This window comes from Numida meleagris, chromosome 6 (assembly GCF_002078875.1).
Source record: "Numida meleagris isolate 19003 breed g44 Domestic line chromosome 6, NumMel1.0, whole genome shotgun sequence".
Taxonomy (NCBI): domain Eukaryota; kingdom Metazoa; phylum Chordata; class Aves; order Galliformes; family Numididae; genus Numida; species Numida meleagris.
The window spans coordinates 57825578-57845747 of record NC_034414.1 but is presented as its reverse complement, the minus strand read 5'-3'; the positions used below and the strand labels follow the sequence as shown (position 1 = coordinate 57845747).

At 46.6% G+C, this 20170-nt stretch overlaps 1 protein-coding gene across 1 annotated transcript; it reads right to left on the bottom strand.

The window, feature by feature from the left end:
- Positions 723-19520, bottom strand: GCH1 (GTP cyclohydrolase 1). Its single transcript, XM_021402589.1, has 6 exons — positions 19135-19520; positions 9878-9987; positions 7599-7654; positions 4829-4860; positions 3713-3797; positions 723-3144 (listed from the first exon to the last, which is right to left on the bottom strand). The coding sequence occupies exons 1-6, from the start codon at positions 19433-19435 to the stop codon at positions 3018-3020; spliced, it is 711 nt and encodes a 236-aa protein (XP_021258264.1). The 5' UTR covers positions 19436-19520; the 3' UTR covers positions 723-3017.

Below are 20170 nucleotides of genomic sequence, written 5' to 3'. Positions count from 1 at the left end.
GCACCAGCTGAGCTCACTGCTTTACATGGTGCATGCTGGGGTGACTCAGCCAAGACAAAGCACAAGACCTCATCCTCAAGGTCTGATCACACCTGCATCTTTTCTGCTGTTAGGATATATTCATTTGGGCAAATTGAGCACAGGAGCATTTCCATTCTCAGCCCTGGTGGCTCTCTAACTCATTTCACAAATGCACAGCCATGGCCGTGGGGCAGCAGAACTCACTACTGCATCAGATGCTCAGCTCCAGCTGGGAGAGCCAAGGACAGAGGCTCTGGTCTATGGAGAGGCCTCCAATGATGCCTCCACCAGGGCTTCAGTGCACAAAAGGACTCTACAACCACATGAATCCCAGTGCACGCAGCATCCTCCAGAGCAGACACTTCCCCTCTTCCTTTTGCTGCTGAATCTTCCGATACCAAAGACCAAAATGAGGAAGGTTGCAGTGACCTTGATGGAAGACCATTTTGGGTTTGTTTGTTTGTTTGTTTTTGCTGCTCTTTCAACAAACAGGAACCTACTACTACTTCAGAAGAGCAACTGAACACCATCGTTACAAGGCTGGAGCACCCGCGAGCACTGAAACTATGGGGAAATATTGGTGGATGGTTGGACTGGATGGTCTTGGGAGGTCTTTTCCAACCTTCGTGATTCCATGATACCATCACCCACTTCGTCCTGTGATGCCATCACCTGCCAGTCACCAAGGATGCTACCACTCCAAAGGGTAATACTGCGCTTTAATGTTTTTGGAACAATGAATGTTTTTGAGACAATGGACACTGACGTGGTACAACAGCAGGCTCTACGTACTATACATATATACACACGGGTTGTCGTTAAAGCTGATGTATTTGACCAATATTCATGTTCCATAAAAAGTGCACCAAGTCTTACAACAAAGACGGGAACAAAATCCAAGGCCACAAGTAGAGAGGTATGTTTTAAAGACTATGGGTCACATGGAAATAAAAGACAGCGGTGGTGCAATATGAACTTTATCCTGAATAGAGATAAGTGGTTAAAACACAACCATGTCACTACCTCAGGAGTCAGATTGTGTTTTACAAAGCCTTAATTTCAAACAACTAAAGCAAGCAGAGAGAAACAAATATATCTTTGTGCACCTCTTTGGTCCCCAAGTTCTCCTTCCAACCGCTGAGCTAAAAAGGAGAGAGTTTCACGTTGAACTTCAAGCAAGAAAGACTTAAGGCTTTTCATCTGGATATTTGAAACCAACGCTGAACTTGAGAGTGGCAGTATCTGCTGTCTGTCATTAAGGAAAACTAAAGCCATAGGATGAGTGTATTTTGTAAGGGTGCAACGCAGCTTGCTCACGCTAGCAGACGGTTCTCCAGCACCTAACCCAACGGGATCCAAGGTAGAGAATATTATAAAACATTTTTCCAGCAACGCCATGAAGGTGCTCAGGGTAAAGGTAGAGCATTAAATGTATGAGGTTATTTGCAAGAAGGGAGGGCAGCTGTGGTCATAAACCATTGCAGCATTTTGCTCGTTTTAAAGAACTTCAATAAGAAAGGCTTTAAAGTTCTTTATGCCCAATGGAAATTTGACCTCGATTTTTATTGTTCCTGCACTAGGGTTGGTGTGACAGGCAGGAATGTATACAAGCCGGTGAGGTCTGGCTTGCCAACCAGGAACTACAACTTGGGATTCATATTCAGCAAAGCCAGTGAGACTACGGGGACCTGCACTGCAGGCATCCGACAGCCCGGCTGGCATTGTCTTTGTTAAGTTTTGTCTCCAGTACCCAGTTTAAGAAGGGTGGTTTTCATTTGCACATGGTGTTCTCCCAACTAAGAGTTACACAACTCCCATTAAAACCGTAACAAAGTATAAGAAGTTCAACCAAGTCCAGCTGCCTGAAACTTTTTGTACCAATGCTGCCACATACAGAGGTTGCCACATAGACAGAAAACTGCAGTTTAATTCATTTTGACACCCCTGGAAATGCTTTTCTCAATGGCTCTTATGAAATAAACTGTAATTTCAGGTTACCTTTCCCTGGAATGAACTGCCATCAGGAAGAAACACACCCTGCTCTGTTCAGGATTTCAGTGCCCACCTTTGGTCCAACGTTCACGATGCAAACCTGGGAATGCCTGAAGAGAAATCAAACTAGATCTAGCTTCTCCGTCTAACACATGGAAATCCAAGGTGGATTTCAAAAGATAGAAATAACATTAAAAACCTCTTTGGATGTCTTAGCTCTTTGCAGACAAATTCTGGGTCTTCCTCCTGCAACCCCATTAGAGTTTGCTTAAAAATAGTAAGAAATTGACAGTTAAAGTGGTGAGACATTCTGAGGCACAGAGAAAAAGATGCATCAAACCCTTCATCTACTGAGATATAACTGCGTTCCAAATCATTTAGAAGTTAATTCCCTGCACGTTAAAGAGGTTAGGAAAAATGTGTTTTAAATTCTCAAGTACGACAAATAAGAGAATTAATACGAGCAAGAATATAAAACACCACCAGAGGTAACATCTCCAGGAGGTGTAACAGACACATCCAGACACTGAAACAGCCACGGCAGGACTTGTAATAATGTGCAGCCAGAGACCATTCAGAACCACCCTTTTCACCAGAGGAACAGCATTGGCAGCATGTGAGCGGTCCTATGAGGACCCACAGCCATTTCTTTCCTGTGCTGCACCGTGTTTATTCCACTAACATAACTATTTCATAAATATCCACTTCATTCCCAAACCACGCTTCCCTCCTCACAGCAGTATACTCTGCGTGGCAGGTGGAAAGAAACATATTCAACCCCCTGTTCGTAGCCTGTAGTTCTGCAATATCAGCATGACTGGAAATCCAGGAGCGGCCAACCTCAACATTACATCTTTCATATGCCATCAGAAGTCTTCTACTGAACAAAGACTATGACAACAATTCACGACGATTTAGTTTAAGAGGGTGATGTAGGAACAAGTAAGAACAGACGGCGACGCTGGACGGAACAATCTCCAGAGTGCATTTAGAGAACAACAGTTTCAGCTCCTGATGAGTGTCAAGAACTCTTCTCGGGTCTTTGGGTCTTCCCGGAACACCCCCAGCATGGTGCTGGTTACCGTTTTACTGTTCATTTTCTGTACCCCACGCATTACCATACACATATGCCTAGGAGAAAGAAGAAGTCAGTAAATCAGACGAACTCTAAGGAAATACGAAGTCCCATGAAGACTTAGGGTTTCTTAGAGGGTCACATTAAATTCTGTGGGGAAAAAAAAAAACAACACAAAACAAAACTTCCATATCCAGAATGGCAAACTGTCAGAAGGGCCAATGGATATCAGCGGTCCTCTAGGACAAAGAAAGTCAAGTTCTCAGCTTCTGAGTGCTGTCTTCCCTCTGCAGATCCTGGGAAAATCCCACCTTTCCAATGTGATGGTCACAAGGAGATGCTTGTTGCTAGACTCGAGCTCTGCTGTACTCGAGGATCCTGTGCAAATGGGACAGCTGACCTAGCTGTCAAATTTCTGCAATGGTTAAGGCAAGCCCCCGCTTCAAATAGCTCCAACCCCTTGCACTGAGCAGACCAAGATCACTCCTGCCAATCTCCTCTCTGCCTCAGGTAAGCGTGACACACAGCTTAGAAAAGCTAAGGGGCAACACACAGCAGCTGCAGCACACAGCTGGAATCACACCCAGCCCACACACTGCTGCAGAGCAGCTCAGAGTGACTTACGTAGCTTCAATCACCACTCCAACTCCAGCTGGCTGTAAGGCTTCTGTGATGGCTATTGCAATTTGTTTGGTAAGGCGCTCCTGGACTGAAAGGACAACAGGGAGTTCAGAACCACTGTTAAAACTGACAAGCTTAAATGCATCATCATTCCCTGCAAGCCACGGGAAGGAGAGCAGCAAGATACTGCATCCTCGCTTCCTGTCCCTTCTGCTCCCTGCCCAAGCCCAAGCTCTGCTCTCTCTAAATGAATTTTATCAGTATTAAACCCTACCTTACATTCTGTACCTTGGAACAGACCTTTTCTCTGCTTGTATATACCAGGAGTCATTTTCCATTTTGTGTTTGCAGAAGGTTGTATTACCTTGACTTGCAGCTATGGTAATTATGCAGTTAGATTTTCTTGCCTTCTTCTATTCTTTTTTTTTTTTTTTTTAACATATTTATTCACTGGCTTTACTGCTACACTATCTGCTCCCTACATTCACAATTTCTCTTCTTTACGAAAAGGAAATCGAGATTTAAAAAAAAATTAAAGAGCAAATCAAGGGAGACTATTGTCCTCCAAAGCTTTACTTCCTGCAGCTACTCACAGGTCTGACACTTAATGGTCACTAAGACTTCTGTTGCCACAAACAGGCCAAATTCAACCATGGGACAATGAAAGCAGGCTGAGCCTGATCCAAAGCCTCAGAGCAGCTCCTGTGGTTCCCTTGGCTTCTCTGGGGCAGCAACCCTCCATTAAGCAGCCACAATCCTCCACGGCAGCTCCCAGTTCATCTCTTCAGACAACACCTCTGGAAGGCATGCCCAGTTATCTGGAGGAGAGCGCATCTCCAGCAGCATTCAGCAACTCCAGTTATTCCTTGCAGCTGTGTCTTACGACATTTATCCTGCAAATCAGTTCCTGCCTACATTCGTTCTCATAGGCACATTTTACCCCTCAGGGGAAATGCAGAGGCTAAGTAAGAAGACAGATGAGAAACACCTCTTCAAGAACACACTGTTTTTCTTCACTCTTTAAAATCTGAACAGCTCTAGTCCACCTGTAATTACTGGTATCTCTAGCTAGCTAGCAAAGGGCTGCACAAGCAATAAAAAGAAGATCCAGTTGTTTACCTTGTAGTCTTCTACTGTATATCTCCACAATCCTAGAAGAGAAAGGGAAACAGACAATTTGTTTTAGTTATTCCTTTCTGAATATTGTCTCATCTTCACAATAATCTTCACAATAAACAATAAACCAACAAGACCACAGTGTTGATCAAAGCTCTTCCTGGAAATCCACGTGGCAATGCTTCTGCTCTGCCCCCGGTTGGCATGGCTCAAGGAATCTCCTTACCACATTGCTGGTTCTAGTGGCAGGTACCCTGTCTGCCACCCACCAACTATTTTAGGGGCTGACCTATCACTTCTCCTCAGAGTTTCTTTGCTTTGGTTGTTACTTTGGAAGTATTCATTCTACCACCCACCTGGATCGCACACTTGCAAGGGAATCCATGGCCAAAGACTCTCTGAAAGGTAATCCTTGAGTTGACAGGCTGCCTCCTTTTGCTTCCACCTAAACCAAATGCTCTTTTAAGGACATTTGGATACTGAGATTCCCAGAAGGCTACTAACCTTAAGAAAGAGATGTTCTAGATGCCTGCATTTAACCACAGATTTAACTAAGAGCTACGGGAAATAATTGTTTTTATTTAAAACAGACACTCTCCACCCATCCTCCACATTTCAGTGCAGGGCTCACCTTAGAGCTCTTCTCTAACAGGCTTTCAAATGTAAGCCATCTGCAGAGCAATGTGAGCAATGGTTTGATCATCTCTCAACACAGTACGGAAATCCACACGTTTCAAGAAAAAGTCTTAGAGCTGCTCAGTGACTCAGCGAGTTACACTTGCAGACCTTATGCATGCAGACCAAATGCTTAATTACACGTCAAGTGGCCATGTTAACAGTTGCTACAAAAAGATTCAATACCCATCTGGTCCGAGCAGACAGAAAACAGACCCTGGCTGGCAGCCTGAGGCATCGCTTACAAGAAATGTTTCTGCCAGTGAGACTTGCCTGCTGCTTTGGAGAGAGAATTCTATGCAGAAAGTCCCCTCCAGAAATGAAACGGTCGTGTTACAGCTATTCTGAACAAGCAACATGGTATTTGGGTATTTAGAAACACAGTTGATGCTTGGGTTTTGCTCTGCGTGTGAGGAGTCCTACAAGCTGGCCTGTCTGAAAACAGAGCTGGTGTTTTCAAACCTGAGCTTAAAATCCAAGGAAAAGTGTTTTTGTCTGCTGAATGCAGGTCATCCCAGCGGCAGAAACACACCACATTAGACTAATCCTATTAAGAAAGATTAGGTCTGCAGTACCAACAGCCTCACAAATCTTTGTGTGAACACTGGTTGCATTATACAGGGCAAGAAAGGCAAGCACTATTTGGCCTACCGATCTCTTCACGGTAAGCCCACAAAAGCAAGCAAGGATAGAGAAGATTTTCTTATACAAGAATCTAATCTTTTCATTATTGTAGGATATGGAAGTTTTATCCTAACTTATAAAAAAAAAGGGCAATATTTAACCTTTAAAGCACAAGACATGCACATATCCAAACGTATTTCTATACTGAGAATAAATAGTGGGAAAATTGGATGCTTCTAGCACCACGTTGCATTAAGGACCATTCAAGACAGTTTTAAACCAGCAATTTAGAGGTAATTGCAGAATCCCGTCCTACAATGTCAGGAGGCAGTTAAGTGCAGGCATAGTAAACGTTTACCAAGAAAATTTAAGCGTTTATCTGCTTCAGGTCTTTTAATCAGAGCAAATTCCACCCCTGCAAGCGCTGCTAGAAGATGTGAAGCTGGTCTCCTTGTAATACGAGGTCACCCTCAAAACGGGACCTCCCAGGGCCCTCCTGCTCACCAAACTCACCGTTGTGCAAGCAGAGCACGGGACAGAGATGACTGATTTTAAAGCGCTTCGGAGTCACACGCTGCGCATCTCTTACCCACTAAGAAAACCCGCAGGCGCGCAGATTTACAAGGCTAATTCTCCTTAGTGTGATTGGAACCACAGAAAGATTAACAGATGTCTCAGGGAAAGTACAAGCGTGTCCTACGTGGTCTTTCTGAACTACAGCCAGTGTTTTCAGGTTCACCTGCTGCATGAAGCTCAGGTGCCCCAACACCTGCCCAGGTGAGGGATCTACCATCCCCTTCCTCACCAGGACACGAAATTGTCACCTTATAACACAACTCAGCAGCAGCTGATCCAAGGGCACTTGCTGAGGAAAACAATATTTCACATAACAAGTGGATTTCTCAAGTGTATCTTAATTACTTTCTTTTAAAGCTGATAAAATCTTTTTAATGCAATAAAATCTACCCCACGGCTCTCTCAGCAGGCCTTGAGAGGAAGAAAGAAATGTCAGATCTATCAGATGAAAGCTTTACATTCAGATCCAGACGGTGTGGTCATTTGCAGTTCGAGATTCCTGCTCTTATCAGTCCACATACACGCAGATCTCTAGCTGCTAGAGATCCCCACTGTGTCTGCTGATCTGCCTTAGAACACAGCCAGGACTCTCCACTTGCTCTTTCTTCTGTGTTCTCTTTCGACACCAATGTTTTGGATGGATGTGTGGAAGTGTTACAACTCTATTCCAGTCAACTGTGATATTAATTAACACAGAGCTCTGAGACTCAGCTGTCCTCTCCACACACACACACACAAAAAAACAAACGTGTAATGCTGAGGATTGGTCTAAATCCAAATCCAGGACACAAAGCGTGCTGAGCTTCAGAGGGGGACAAGATTAGAAAGATTAACACAGTTAGCACAGCTTGGAATCCCTTTCACAAATTAACATCACTTTCATTACATTAACACTTACCTAGCGAGCTTGCTGAGGCCAAGCACTTGTTTGTTAGGCAGATAGCCAATATGTACCTAGACAGAGGAGAAGAAGCCATTAGCAGAATCAAAACCAAACTTCCAAATGCGGATGAAACTCATGCATAAAGAATGAGATGTGCATACACCCCAGCAGTGTGATCTCCGGAACAGCCCAGAAATCTTAGCATGTGGGAAGAACATGCCACTGTGCAAGCCTGAAAAATTAACTGTGGAGCCACCAAAGGCTGTAAATGCCTCGTGAGGTCAGTGTCCTGGTGCAGAATAGGTTAGGTGTTTTGAGAAAGGGGAGGAAAATCACAGTTCTTCACGAGTCAAGGCTTATGTTCCAAGTCTCAGGAATGCCACAGAGCACTACTGCCCTTGGGGACAAGAAGCACTACTTCTTACTCAGAGCAGCACTGTCCATCTGACATAGCCATGCTTTTCTTTCAAGCCCTGAAGTGGATTAAGGGAAAGGAAGGGTGAAGGACTGTACTTCCAGTAAAGGATCTGATGGCAAGAAGTACTTTGCCACCAAACTCAGGCTGCACTTACTGATGTTTTTCTATTATTATTTTAATGCCAACTCACGTGCTGTCAGTAGTACCACAGATCACTGTATGAATCAGTCAACTTCTATCCTGCCTGAATACGGATTTACTGAACCCTCATCAGGAACGTGTAACTGCACTAGGTTGAAATGAGTTACAGAGTAGAAAAGTGCTCGGATCTGAAGGGAGAAGGAAGGGCATTCAGCTTCCTGCCACACAGAAGGCAACGTGGGCTTACACTAGTAACAGATTACAAACCAGCACCTATGTCACTGTTTCAGAGACTTGAAAAATTAGCCAAGATACGGTAGGGGAGTATCAGTGTGGGATTCTGCCTTAGTGCTTTGCCTAGAGGCCCCACCTCAGAATCCTGTTTTGCTGTACCTGCAGTTAGAGCTACCACAGCACACCTGATTACCTGGCTAACTCGCTCATTCCTATCACTTCTGTTGGGTAATCAACCCACTGACACCTGAAAAGACACGAAACATTTTAGATAAAGCAAGAGACATGACTCAGAAATAAGTGCTGAACCTTGATCCCCACGGAGTAAAGTTTTTTTTTTTTTTTTTTTTTTTTGTGAATTTCTGGATTTTATTCAAGATAGGACTGCAAATACAAGGTCTACCGATGGGTGTCTGCAGCCTGTTTGATGTACCCAGCAGGAGAATGGTTAGGCTGAGAAGGCTTAGAGGCATACCCAGGCATTTAGCAGACCATTGTATGAGCAGGACCGACTCTGTGCTTGTGAGATTTCTCCAAACCACACAGGCTAAACTGTTAAAAAAGAACGCATGTGATGCCACAGAAGAAATGAAGAGAACACACACAGACTGAGTCACCAAGGATAACAGGCGAATTAGAAAGCTTTCACAGAAACAGAAGTTATTTTGTCCCCTGGTAGAAAACGCTAACAGTAAAAGAAGAAAGCAGAAGAAAATGAGTTGACAATACAACAGCTGGTTTCTGTCTGGGTATTTCATTTTCTGGGGGACGGTTTACTTCGAACATACGTGGTACTGATCAAATCTTACAGAGAACAAAAGCACTTGCTCCTCTGTCCCACGAGTACTTAGTGGTAGAAGAGATGGATTAGAATAAGCTCCACACTTCTGTGTTCTTACGAGAGTGCAGAGGCTGAGGTTTTCAGAATTACCAACACTGAACTATTCAAGTTCACAGACGTTGAGTTTTGCTGAGGTTTTTTTTTATTACTGGTGGGGATCAGGGGGGAGCGTTAAGTTGTTGGTACCAGCATTTCAAACACCAGCTCTGCTCACGGGAGTCCCACGCTGCGCAGCCTCCTGCTAGCCAGTTTAACAGAGGGCTGCTGATCAGAAGTTTGTGCCATTCACAGAGGCACTGGATAGCTCTGAGCCAGAAACTAAATCCGTGACAGAGCCAGCGTGCAGGGTGAGCTGGTTTAATATCAAGATGTCTGCCCTCGAGGCTTGCTGCTGCTTCACAAAGAAGAGCTTTAATGTGAAATGTCAGAAACCATTAGATTAGTTAGACTAGGAAAGGTTGAGCATAGAGCTTTAAATCCAAATAAAACTCACATTAAGGAGGTCTTTCTTATTTGTATTCTCTGGAGATTAACTTTTAGAATCATAGCCGTAAGCAGTAAATACTTACAGCTTTAAAAGCTTTGTAGTTACAGCTACAAAGTCTTTTACATGTGTCTTTTATCACGTATTCCCACGTTTGTTTGATGAGGAAGAGTTACCTTTCCAACAAATGGAACGAGGTGATGCTCACACAATGAGAACATGTCTATGTCCTTCACAATTACCATCTCATCATGATCTTCATCAAAGATGGCGTCGTTCAGAACATCTGAAATTAAACATTTGCATTAAAAAAAACATACACGCACAAGCACGGGAGATTCTTCCAGGGAGCATCTAAGAAGGTTTGTGGCTTGGAAGTACAGATTTTAGGGCTAAGATATGGGAAGCAAGGAGTAACACCACAAGCATGCTTTGGTTTGGATACAACCACAACTACCCGTACGCTATGCCAAAAGTCAGTCTATAGTGTTTTATTTGTGCCCAGGATAGAACAAATCTAGCCTTTGTGGAACTACTGGCATCTAATAGCAATAAAAACCACAGCTCATCAAGCCTGCAATGAGGAGCAGAGCACATCTCTACATGGGCTTCCATTGTGCTTGCACATATCACGAGCAAAGCTGAGCCTAAGGTTTGAGGAAAGCTAAGCCATCACAGTGGTTTCTGCAAACACTTCAACACCAGCAACACTATCCTCCAGGATGCTCTGTGCCCAAAGAAGACACCTTTGCATTCCATCCTGAAGCACGCCAGCCAGCAGCTGTTCAGGCATACTCAGCAGTCAGAAAGGTCTGTAGCCAAAGACCAGGGAGATATTTGCTGTTCTGCACTGAGAGCTAGCATGCAGTTGTATACTCCATCTGAATTCCGCATCTCAGATTTAATGGAGAATTAATACAGAGAAACCCACAAAGAGGAAGAGTCAGCTCAGTAAGGAAAGGAACATGTGGCATGAGACTTTGCTAGTCCCACAGCTCAGCAAAACAGATCCTCAGTTGGTTTTCCAGATTTAGCAATCCCCAAATGTTACAGTCCCCGAGCCATCCATCGGTTCAGGTTACAGCAGATTACTGTAGTCTTCACAAAGGCTACAGTGAGGTGGACTGTGTTTGGAGAGGTTAAAAGTAGAACAGCCCCAAGGTAAGAGAGCCTTTTAGAAGACAAGAGGCAACAGCTGTATAGAAGAGAAAACACAGAGAAAAACACAGCAAGAGGAGGGACAGAAGGGCTGACAATCAGCACGGGGAACTCTGCAAAGAAGTTAGCTTGAAGCCACACCGACTGCTTGGAGCCATTTCCAGGAACCAGAGTAAGACCAAGGGGAGAACAAGGGGCCACCCTGACTGATCCGAGGTGCAGCTTGGCACCTGCGGCGACGATTATACAAATCTAATAGCTGTCTCTGCTCTGCTTGCTTTTACGCCTTCCCCTGACATGCACGCACACCTAATGGCCACCATCTGTTGTCGATACGTATCATCATCGTGGAGCATTTTAATTTCCTGCTTGCTATCAGCACTACACAGGTAACCCTGGAAACTGTGCGCAAGATGTTCTGCCTGCGACGCACGTCCTTCCCCGAGAAGGGCTGGCGACCTGCACGAGAGCAGGGCTGAACCCCAGAGGGTTTCTGATCCGGTCGGAGAGTAGGGACAGAGGGCAGGAAAGAAGCCAGGAAACAACTCCATAAAGCCACACGATTTTGTGCTTCACATTTTAGAGCCCAAATGCAAATTTTACACCAGATGCTGCCGGAGAGATTTTTGATGATATGGGAAGCGCCTTGCTGTTGTATTACTACAAATGCAGCCAGAAAGAGGCAGAATTTGGAAGAGAGCAGGCTCGGAGGACAACGAAGAGGAGCCAGAGCACTGATGTAGATCCTCAGCGCTCACGCCGCGCTCCGCAGAGGTGCCATTGCCGCGGCAGAAAGGCAAACAGTGGTTTCACAAAACCTGCTGCTAATGCCCGGCACTGTTAAAACAAAATCCAAACAGATCTGAGAAGCATCTCCAGAGCGACTGCTGCTGTTATTAGACCACCAGCTTGGCCCACACCAGCACTGCCCGGAGCGCATCGGAGCCCGATGGTAGATATGGATTTACGTCAGCACGCTGGCGGAGCAGACTGTTCAGAACAATCAGAGATGGTCCCATCCCCAGTGCGAGCCACTGTAACGTGTGACAGCACTGTGAGGCACAGCAGAAGGGAATTCAACACGGAAATGTCTCATATGAATATACACACACGTATAAATGTAGGCATGCACAAACTCCTCGATAGAATATTTATGTAAGCGGGTCCTTAGAGACTTCGTCCAAGGGACCAAGATCAATCACCAGAACACAGTAGAGCTGTGTTGTATTATGGAGACAGCTGTTATCATATCATAGGGCAGGGGAAAAGGAGGCCAAGAGTCCCATGAAGTGGTCACGTAGGCAAGTTCAGAAGAAGAAATACATCCCCTCCCACAGCCAAAGCAATTCAATGGGTACACAAAGGTCATCCATCCTTTGTGCATATCCTCTGCCAAGTTATAGCAGCTTGGGCAGCAAAGGAAGTTTTAGAAGCAAATAAGCACATACATCTTTGTGTCAAGAATGAAACCACAGAGCTGGAGGGTATTTCAAACTTCTCATTTACACAGATCTTGTCAGTGTTGCACAAGATCTTCTGAATATTACGAGCAAGCTGCAGCCAAGCGACAGATGAGAGCTGCTCAGCTGCAAAACTTCTGCAGTTGTGCCCACAGCAAGCTGCGCCAACTGGAACACCTTGAGAAGGAAGGCCAGAATCCACAAAGGAAGAAACAACTTAGTGTTAGCCCCTCCACTACACCTACACCACTGCCAGGTGATACTGGGGAGACGGGAAAACAAGAGGTGAGACAGAAGGCCAGTACCTGGCTAATGGCTGTGCTGTAAGAACAGAGCTCCAGTCAGCCCTATCCCGCTCGGGTCCTTCCTGCTCACTTTACAAGCTGCTTCTCCTGAAAAATAAGCACAGTTCAAAGCCTGTGTCTGTCTCAGCACCCCCCATACACACATACCCTTTCAAATCCAAGCCCTGAGCTGGCAACAGATGGGTCAGGTAAAGGCAGCTGAGATAAGATGCTGGACTGTGTCCCACTGTGCCTTAATTCAATAAGAAAAACTCTTCCTTCTTTTACTCCCTTCAAATGTCATCTGTGCAATCCTCCATGTCAAGAAAAGGACAAGACTCGTACATCCTCTGCTTGCAAGGGGACTGGCATGTTCATCCACAGTCTCTTGACCCCTTGGGGTGATACTTTCCCTCAACCCACCCTGCTTTTATTAGTCGCAGCTGTGCTCGAGTGCTGCCACCAAGCCCTGTCTATGCACCAAAGGAGCCTGCAAACATCACTGCTTTCATTCTCTGCCACCCAAGAAAAGCTGAGGGAACTTGTTGCTTAAGCCCAGGTGCATCACATCAAGGAAATGCAAAGATTTGGATAAAAATACATGGCTGTAAGGAAGCGAATGAGAACAAACATAGAGATATAGACAACTATTCCAGCTGATATGTCCTCCAGCCCCGATTTCGAGTCCTGATATAGAAACTTCACTGGGGTCCTTAAGACTAAGCAGTCGCTTCTGCTGCAAGTTAACTCTTGAAACAGCTCAGAATTAATTTCCCCCTTTATCTTCCTCAAGAGCCGATAAAAAACAAAACAAAACAAAAAAACCAGAACCGGATGAAGACAGAATGAGAAAGACCTTTCGGGACTTTGCGTCAGAGCTAAGCAAAAAGACCTGTTGCTATAGAAACTATTTGCATAGCTTTAATGTGACACGGGAAAGCAAACGCACCTCTGGCAACCAAAGAAGAGGGAGCCCACCCAGCAGCTGGCTCCGTAGGTGAGGGGAATGGAGGATGACAGCCCTCTGCAGAGCAGCACCGCAGCATTTCAGACTCCTGGTCTTGGCCAGGTCTTTCAGACAGAAGCCCGCAATGGTTGTAGGATGTTCTCACTACGAGCTGAGTTGCATTGCTCCAAGGAGGAAGCCAGACTAAGGATTGTTCGCTGTAAGCAGGATGAAGTCAGCCTCAGATTTGCCAACCTGGCTCCTTGAGCTCAGCCATCCTGGTAGCCACAAGCACAAGGTTCTGCCTTCACAAGGCTCCAGGCTGCCCTCACTAACAGCTCAGAGGTGGAGGTGGAGGATGCTCCAAAGAGCCCAGAGACCACAGACAAACTGTTCGTTGAGATGGAATCAGCCAACACACAATGGCAGTTTCATTTGGCTGGCTTTCTCAGGACGTTCCTCTCAATCTGAGAAGAGATGGAATTGACAGAGCAGAAGGCCTGAGCTAAGACATGAAGGCATGGTAGGGAAGCCAAGAAGAAAACTGCTACAAAATCTTTCAGTTGTTGCTAAGAAGTAAGATAGAGAGTCAAGACTGACTGTTTGTATTTATTCGTGCATCAATACTACAAGAATTGCAGGTAGAGAAAATATTCCAGACGAGCAACACAAGAGAATTATTGCAGCTTTCCAGTCCTGAAAGGCACCAGGAATTTATTATGCACAAAAGGAGGAAAATCAGGCCAGAAAACTCATTCATATAAAGAGAGTTTGTACTCCTGCAGAAAGTTAATGACTTCAGGTTGCTAAGACAGAGAGTGGACTGGGTATGCCAAGTCCCAGCAGAATGACCATCTGCTTTAAGAAGTCTTGAAGAGCTCTAGAAAGAGACCCAACCTAAGCTGTAAAGAGGCTATTTTAGCAGGCAATAAGAGCTCCAAAGCTGCAGAGACTAATTAAATAGGCATTAGCACCACGTGGCTTCCTTGCCATCGTACACCTTCCCAACAGGAAGGAAGAAAAGCATCAGAAAAAAGGATTTACAACTTTATGACTAACATTTCCGATTTCATCACTGCCACACCAGAGGACTGGAAACAGACGTTCTGCTTCAGAAAGGAACATTCTTTTCGGAAGCAAAACCTAATTCTTCAGCTACTAGAAATTATACATCTGGTCCAGCTCTTTTACAGCTCACACTGAAGAATTAAATACGGAGGAAAAGCAGCAGTGCTGTTCAGCTAATTCTAGCCATCACCTTGACGGATTCATTTAGTTTCTTATAAAGACACTCTCCACGTCACAGTGAGAGATTCAAGCCTGTTCATATGAGATCAGCCATCGCAGACTCTCAGACAAAGCTAAGATAAGGTCTGGAAGTTGTTTTTTTGCCAATATATTTATTAATAAGAGGGAAATCGGGGCTACGGAGAGGCTCATTAACATGTATCAGGATTTCAGCACCTCATGTCCCAGAAGGTGCTGGAAGTTCCCATCCACACTTCTTTCTGAGACTGAAGCCAATGAAGATCACCGAAGACGTAACAAAGACAACATTTTGGAAAAGCAACATGAAGAGATCAGAAGTCTTTAACAGTGTAAGATCCAAGAGGTTAAGATAGTTAAGAAACTCCGGGAGGTGGGGGGAAATAAGTGTATCAAATTTGGTGTTGCTTGACTATAAATGGTTGGGGAGATCATCCCGAGCAGGCCTAGTGCTAGATCACAGAAGCTCGCTGCCTTCAGCACCAGTTTCAGCATGGTAGGCTGAACCCCCCACAAAGGACTGGGTGTTGAGAAGCACCCCAGCATCTTACCCTGAACCATCCTCTCCCTCCCACCCTTCAGTTTGAAGAAACAAACCATGGCCATACTGTCAATACTGCTGATATTTAAGTTAATACATTGGGCTGCTGTACCTGTGAGAAGCAAGAGAACTAGCAACGCCTCGCTTCCAGCAACAAACGACTGCAGCAACTCATCAGCTCTCAGCAAAGGGCAGTGCTGCTGCTCAAACAGCCTTGTTTGTTTAAGGCACTGCCTATCTCCATGAAGAAACGCTTAGCACCTCAGCAAACTGAGTAGGCTTAGAAAATACAAGCTTACTCCATTGCTGCATCTATGGAAACAACAAAACCACAGCAGGATGAAGGTGAAGAAGAGAGTATTAAGGTTGCATTTATTCTCACTCCACTGTAAGAAAGCACAAATTAATGAGAGGGAGCAACACACACAACTCAGCAGGTGTTAATCTGCTGGTATTAGACCTTGCCTGTCCCAACCAGTGGTGCTCTACGATGGAGCGATGGCTCCAGTGGACAAAGGAAGGACAACCGATGTCAGCTACCTGGACTGCTGCAAGGCCTTTGACACAGTCCCACATCACAGCCTCATCTCTAAGCTGGAGAGATGGATTTGAAGGGTGGGCTATATGGTGGGTAAGGACTTGACTGGATCATTGCAGCCAGAAGGCTGTGGCCAGGGGCTCTATGTTCAGGTGGAGGCTGATCTTAAGTGGTGTACCCCAGGGATTTGTCTTGGGATTGACATGCTACCACAACACCTTTATCAGTGACATAGATGATGGGATCGATGGCATGCTCAGCAAGTTTACTGATGCCACCAAGCTGAGTGGTGCAGATACAAAAGAAGGAAGGGACACCATCCAGAGGGACCTGGACAAGCTTGTAAAGTGGGCCCATATGAATCTAATGAGGTTCAACAAACTGAGCTGGTGGGGGGGGGAGGAGGCACCCAGCCCATAGCAGGGGTGGGGCTGGGGAGGTTTCGGGGTCTCCTCCAACTCAAACCAATCCATGACTCTATGATAGTAACAAGGCTAAACACGCTGAAAGGACAGTTGAACCCCCTAACTTGATTGAAAGCTGGACACCAACTGGAGAGGTCTTTCAACTTTTATTTATACACTAACCATAATTACCAGCAACTATTTAGTAAGCATGCCTCTAAGCTTGAAGTGCTTACAGACAATGAAAACAAGTTAGCTTCCCACTGCAGATGCAGGGAGCCTGTTCAGCTTTGTCTGATGTTTCCTGCAGGATTGTAAAGGAGTTGGATCTGTTGTACAACGTGTTGTTTTGAGGCTAGTATCTTTGACATCTGCTGTTTCCAGAACTCACCAGATTGATCCTGAAGTCTTCAGCCTCAGTTACGAGTTAGTCTGCAGTTTTGATTTCCATACATTCACTTATTTACTGCATATGGACACATTTATGCTATGTAGCATTCATAGTCCAAAGGACAGCACTTCCAAGCATAACATTAAGCATTTATTGAAGGAGGGACAGATCTCCCAAGGTTCTGCCTTCATCTTTGGCAGACGATTGCCTGAAAAACTATAAGGATGCTGAAGGCAGTCAGCCAGCTATTAACAGCCCAGATTACCTTGATTAATCAAGAGGACACGTTTCTATTTTGTTGTCATCTGCTCCCAGAATGAAGAAGCCGATAAATCTGACCCTGGCTCAGGGAAAGAAAATACATTCTTATGTGGTCATGCAGAAGCACCACGTGAAATGAAGAAGTAAAACTTCTGGCATTCTGCAAAGGCTGCTAATATACACACGCTCCAGTGTAAACCACTAGCATTTTTAGATCTGCTCCCCAGATGGATTTTACCTGAAACCCCCAGGGGCATTCTTGCTCCTCCAATAAAAGTTCGATTATCTCTACCATAAAATGAGATCAATGCATTCGTGTGAATATATTTTGTCAAGGTGAGAGCTAAGGATTGGGGCCTTTAGAAACAGCCAGGATTAATGGGAGAACACACCTAGAAAGAACACTGAAAGCCAGATTTAGATATTTAACAAATCAACTCTACCAATGGCACCGAAATGCAATATTGACCAGCTGCAGAACACAGATAAAGACGAATACATGTAAAGCAGGAGCATTGTTACTCCGCACCGTCAAGCGAGAAAATACACCTGCAACAGAAGCTAGATCAGGTTCTCTGCTGCTCACAGAAACCTTGAATGGAAGGATAAAGCAGCATGACAGCTTCCAGCACCCCGACTGCACTCAAACATTCAGTGGCAAACGAGGGTGAGACACCATTCATCTGTAAGCAGCAAGCAGCTTAGTTGTGACCAACCACATTACTCTGAGTTCTTGCTTACTGTAGGAGAAGCCTGAGTCAGAAACACTGCAGATCTCCCCTGGTGTACTTTTTCCACTGCACCCTGTCCAGCCTTCATTAGATTTCACAGCTTGGGAATACATTTATTACACCACTTTGTGTTCCTGTACCACATGGAAAAGTAAAATTAAAGTTGCTTCTTCCTCTACCTACCCAAGGTAGATACCCAAGCAGAAGGCTGACTCGAAGACCTGGAGCTGTACTGCATTCCCTGCTTCAGTCTTTGCAGTTTTTGGCCCTGTGTTTCACAACGCACTTAAGACTTCCTATGCAGAACATAACTCCACACCAACTCACAGCCAACCCTTCAACCGCCAGGCATTTTGCTAGCTGTTCTGGAGTTGTTCTTCAACTACAGCTTTTCCCCTCCCGTTTCACTATTAAGAGCAGGAAGACCAGAAGCACAAGAGATGAAGAGCTGGGAAGCAGGACTGCCCACCCAACACAGGAAAGGACGCCTGCACCACAGCTTCCTTTCGTTTCCCAGAAAAGTAGCAAAGAAAAGCAGCCCAGGAAGACAGTACCTAGCAGCAACAATAACAGAAGGATAGAAGCAGTGTGTAATATAGCTGTCACCCAAGATGGACATGCAGGAGGGGGTACCCAGAACCACTCTGCTCCAAGAAACACACGTGAGATTGGGACAGATTAACCAGCATCCCTCAGAACCCAGAAGTTTGGGGAAAAATAACATGAATCTGTCTGGTTTAGCTGCAGCAACATTAAGATTGGAGCTGGGACAGACAGCAACCTCTCAGCATGGAAGCGCGTTCAGCTGAAGAAAACCCTGCTAGAGACAGGCAGGCTGAGCGTCAGACCTCCTGTATTATAGAGCAATAAAGCGCAGCCCTCGAGTGAGGGAAGCTATTCCCAGCAGACAGAGAGCCGCTCTGTCAGAGCTCGAAGAAACTCCATCCCAAACGCCACGTGCGGTGAGAGGGAAGGAGAGGAGAGCACAGCACCGATGTCCGGATGCGAACCTGAACAGCAGGCTTGCTCCTAGAAGAGAGACAGAGCCGCCGCTCCCAGGGTGAGCTCGGACGTGACACGGCAACAGGAAGAACTGCTCGGCGAGTTAGCGCTGGAAGTTCCAGGCAGAAGGGTTTCGGGGAAACGAAAAGGGAAAGCGAAGCAGGAGGGCAGGCTCCGGGCTGAAGCGGCGGGCGGGAGGGGCTCGGCCCTGGCCGGCTGCAGCGCAGCGCCCGGCGCGCTCAGCCCTCGCGTCCCTCATCCTCCCACCCAAACTCGCCTGTGACCGTAACGAGGAGCGGAAGGGAAACTGCAGGGGAACTCCCTCGTTTCCCAAGCCCTTTTTTTTTTTACAGCGCGTACCAACCGCGGCCCTTACAGGCACGGCCAGGAGGAAGAAAGGCGAGGTGACCCCCGCCCCATGCACCCCTCCGGGCTCAGCGCGGCCGCCTACCCGCGATGGTCTCCTGGTAGCCCTTGGTGAAGAACTGCATGGCGGTGGCCGCTCTCCAGGGCGTCTTCAGCAGCCCCTGCCGCTCGGGGTCCTCGCCCAGCGCCCTCAGGATGGTGGTGTAGGCGGCCGCCAGGCTGGGCAGGCTCAGCTCGTTGTCCTCCTCGCTGCGGGGCCGCTCGCCCCGCCACCCGTCCCCGCTGCCGCCGCTACCGGCGGGCACGCGCGGCTTCTCGGCTCCCAGCGGGGGGGAGGGCGGCCCCTCCCGCCGTGCGTACCCGTTGCAGCTCCGTGCCGCCGCCATAGGCGCCGGCCCGGCCGAGCGCGCTACGCGGAACCGGCTCCCTCACACCTGGCCCGCAGCCCCACCACACTCCCTCCCGCCTGAGAGCAGCGGTCAGCTTTATACCGCCCGCGCCTCTCCCATTGGCTGGCGCCGCTCTTACGTCACCGCTCAACCCGCCGCCGGGATCCGGGTTCGAGGCGCGGGCGGTCCCTCCCGCCGCCCGCAAACCGCCCGTGGGGAGCGCGGCTCTGCAGAAGGAGGGATGGGGGAAAGGGGAAACGGGGTGTGGCTGGGTTATGGGTCTGCTGCCTTCGGGAGGGCCTGGGGATATGTCAAACGGTGTTTTTCCATGATGGAAATATGTCATTCATTCACCACGCAATGATGTATATTCATCATTATGTTCCCATCATATGGGAAAATTCTGCGTGCTGGCGTTAATGCGCTCACACCTGCAGCCCTGCATTCAATGGGAACGCGCTGCTGGCTTTGGTCATTAGCACCAAAGGGGTTTCCAAAGGTACCTATGTTCCTCGGCATTCCTTGGGCCAAGATTTTATCAACAGTTCTCCATTAATTAATCCCAATCCCCATTAATGCCCCGTGGGCAATGAAGCCCATGAAGAACTCCTTAAGGGAAGCACCGCTGTGGCAGAACGGCTGGGGAAGGAGCTGGGCAGTCTCCTCTGGGTCAAGCGAAGCCTTCTTTTTATCCTTTCTTAAATGGGATTTCTGCACTGACAGCTGTTACAC

Coding starts and splice junctions, on each gene's coding strand:
- GCH1 (XM_021402589.1), bottom strand. CDS start 19,435: ATGGCGGCGGCACGGAGCTGCAACGGGTACGCACGGCGGGAGGGGCCG. Junction 7,655..9,877: donor TCGTTCCATTTGTTGGAAAG/GTAACTCTTCCT, acceptor TCCTCTGTCTAG/GTACATATTGGCTATCTGCC. Junction 3,145..3,712: donor GGAGTGGTGATTGAAGCTAC/GTAAGTCACTCT, acceptor TCTTTCTCCTAG/GCATATGTGTATGGTAATGC.